At 47.0% G+C, this 2,939-nt stretch overlaps 1 protein-coding gene across 1 annotated transcript in view; it reads left to right on the top strand.

Moving 5' to 3' along the window:
- The first annotated feature begins 2,355 nt into the window (after positions 1–2,355).
- Positions 2,356–2,939, top strand: part of trim63a (tripartite motif containing 63a) — a 1,442-nt gene continuing 858 nt past the window's right edge. The window contains exon 1 of the mRNA XM_071910588.2: positions 2,356–2,939. This exon is cut by the window's right edge and continues 858 nt beyond it. Within this exon, the coding sequence (XP_071766689.2) occupies positions 2,356–2,939 (584 nt within the window).

Genomic DNA, 2,939 nt, shown 5'->3' with positions numbered 1-2,939 from the left:
CGGTGTAGTCCTTTAAGAACCCCATAAACTTTCCACCCTCGCCACACTTGCCTGCCATCCAGCTCTGCACATGACGGTGTTGTGTATGAAATGTTCTCTGGAGAACACGCTGATCCAGGAGTAGTAGACACACGTGTGTGTAATGGAAAGGAGGCACACGGTTGTTTGTGCCCTGTATGTTGGGAGGTTGTCAGAGTTATGTAACTGAGGCTTCAAAGTGTTAAGCATTTTTGAAATATTTTTGAACAGCCAAAATCCTTGCAGTCGTTTAACCATTCCTGAACATTTTTAAATGGTGTGAATATTCAATAAAACCTGTAAGTTCACAGCCTTTACTGTCTTTACAACATTCAAAGTTCCAAAGTTGAAAACATCACTCATGTGTGGACTTAAAAGAAAAAGGAGAATTTCCTACAGGGATCAAAAAAGCATCACATTATTTTCAATGTCTACATGATCATGAACATGCAACTTTGCAGATGTAAAGCTCGAGTGTTTATTTACACCTGAGCTCATAGCATATTGCTGACTACAGTGAAACCTCAATAGGCGGCGCCAAAGAGCCACAGTTTCTCTGGCTATCATTTAGACTGAAGCCCAGTTTAAAACCCAAGAAGTAAGTGAGGAAGAGAGGAAGCTAATATTATGAAGCCTAGCGCTCTTACTACTTGAAAAAATACAATCTAGTTATCTAGGTTAGCTAGTTAGCCTAGCTAAGCTTCCAAGCTCAAACTAGCCATACTAGCCTATAGCTAGGTAAGCTAGTTAACTGTCCTTCCAACATCATGAATGCCATGGTGATGAATGAATGAAAGGGTTCGGGTCATTTCTATTTTTTATTCTTGTCAGTTTTTTTTTTATTTGTCAGTTAACTTGCACTCTGAAAAACTGCTTTCTGGTACTGTTGGTGTTGTTGCTCATGTCTGTACTAGTTCCTAGCTTGAGGCAGAGTTCTTTCCTGTGTTCCCTTCACAAACACACACATATAAACACACACACTTGTAAACCTGCATTGACAACCCTACTGTTGTGGTCATGTTGTGGCTGGGATACAGTGTTCAGCATATTGCTACACTCATACACACACCCCGCTTCAACACCTGCTGTTTTGTTATCGCAGTTTCCATGAGGCACAAAGCCATGCGGCGCTCTGCTCTCCACGAACTGGGTTGCACAAGCCGATGTTATATAGGAGCACATGACTTTGTGTTTACAGCGGCACGGAGAAGACGCTGCAGTTGAGTAATACACACCCGCTCATACACACAGACACATGCACACGTGGGCAAGCACATACATGCAGTCAACATTCACAAACATACAGACAGGCATGCATGGACAAACACAAACACACACAAACACAGAGGGAACAAGGGGCAACAAAGGTATTTTTGGGGTGAAAAGGTACGAGGGACGGACCAGTACAGCCGTTGTGGGTTAAGCCTGGTTGTCAGTAACAGCCCAGACTTCTATTTCTTTTTTAATCTACATTTACTTTGCATGCCAGGGTTGGGACGGATTCACCTGCAATTCAAATGCAAATTTAAACTGCAATTCAAATAATAAAGACAGAGCTTTCCTTCCTAATTAATTTCCATATCAAACACCTAAATCTTTTTTTATAGAGAAAGAGAAAATTCATTTCCTGAAGTCACTGACCTGAAAGTGATTGAACCCCAATTGTACCATGCACTAAGAAACGGTGTGAATTGAATTTGCTTTTGTGGCCAGTTAACCCCGAGAAGCAAGTAATTCTAGCACAGAGCAACAACATACATTCACAACCACACACACACACACACACACATGGAGCTTGCCTAATGTGTTTACAAATTTGTAGGGTAGAAAACACTCCACAATCCACTCCAACAGTGAAGGTGGAGAATCAAATATGTAAACACATTTGAATATCATAGTTGGCAACATGTTGTTGTTCCAATCAGTCCAGTCTGAGAGCCTCCCATGTCACAACGGGGCTTGTTTGGGTTGTCGTCCCGTTTGCACTTCTCACACAGAAAAGGCAGGGAGGTAACGGGGCGGGGGGTCAAAGCTAAGTATGGCATGTGCCGCAGCAGGAGGGGGGCGGCTATTTTCTCCGAATTGAGCCTGACAAACAAGCCAAGGGTAGGACTGTGCCTCAGATGGTTTGGGGGGGATCGGGTGTCCTTCCTCTGGGGTATAAAAGCTAGGGGCTTTCTCACGGCCGGGCAGATCAAAATAAACGCCACAAGACAGCTACACACTGTAGCACTCTGGTAAAGACAGACAGACAAAGGAAGAGAGTCAAAACCTAATCCGAGCGATTAGGGATCTTCAGGATTCTGAGGAACTAAGCCAAGAAAGAAGCCCCAAAAAATGGATATCCAGACAGGCCAAGTGGTGCGCCCTCCCAGCCCTATGGAGAGCCTGGAGAAGCAGCTGAGCTGTCCCATCTGCCTGGACATGTTCACCAAGCCCGTGGTCATCCTGCCCTGCCAGCACAACCTGTGCCGCGGCTGTGCCAGCGACCTGTACGACTCCCGCAACCCCTATCACTACTCGGGCGGCATCTTCCGCTGCCCTACCTGCCGCTTCGAGGTGGTGCTGGACCGCCACGGCGTCTACGGGCTGCAGAGGAACCTGCTGGTGGAGAACATCATTGATATTTACAAGCAGCAGCAGGAGCAGAAGGGAGACAGCGGTGGGTCCCTGGATCCTCCGCTGAAGGACAAGGACACCAAGGAGCCCATGTGCAAGGATCACGAGGACGAGCGCATCAACATCTACTGCGTGACCTGCCAGACGCCCACCTGCTCCATGTGCAAGGTGTTCGGCCAGCACAAGGACTGCGAGGTTTCCCCGCTGGAGACGGTCTACCAGAGCCAGAAAGTCGAGCTGCGCAACGCCGTGGACATGCTGGCTGCCGGGAACAGCTGCGTCCAGGCCGTCATGGCCCAGAT

This window comes from Centroberyx gerrardi, chromosome 21 (assembly GCF_048128805.1).
Source record: "Centroberyx gerrardi isolate f3 chromosome 21, fCenGer3.hap1.cur.20231027, whole genome shotgun sequence".
NCBI classification, from domain to species: domain Eukaryota; kingdom Metazoa; phylum Chordata; class Actinopteri; order Beryciformes; family Berycidae; genus Centroberyx; species Centroberyx gerrardi.
The sequence above is the reverse complement of the archived record's forward strand: the minus strand, read 5'-3'. Positions and strand labels throughout refer to the sequence as shown.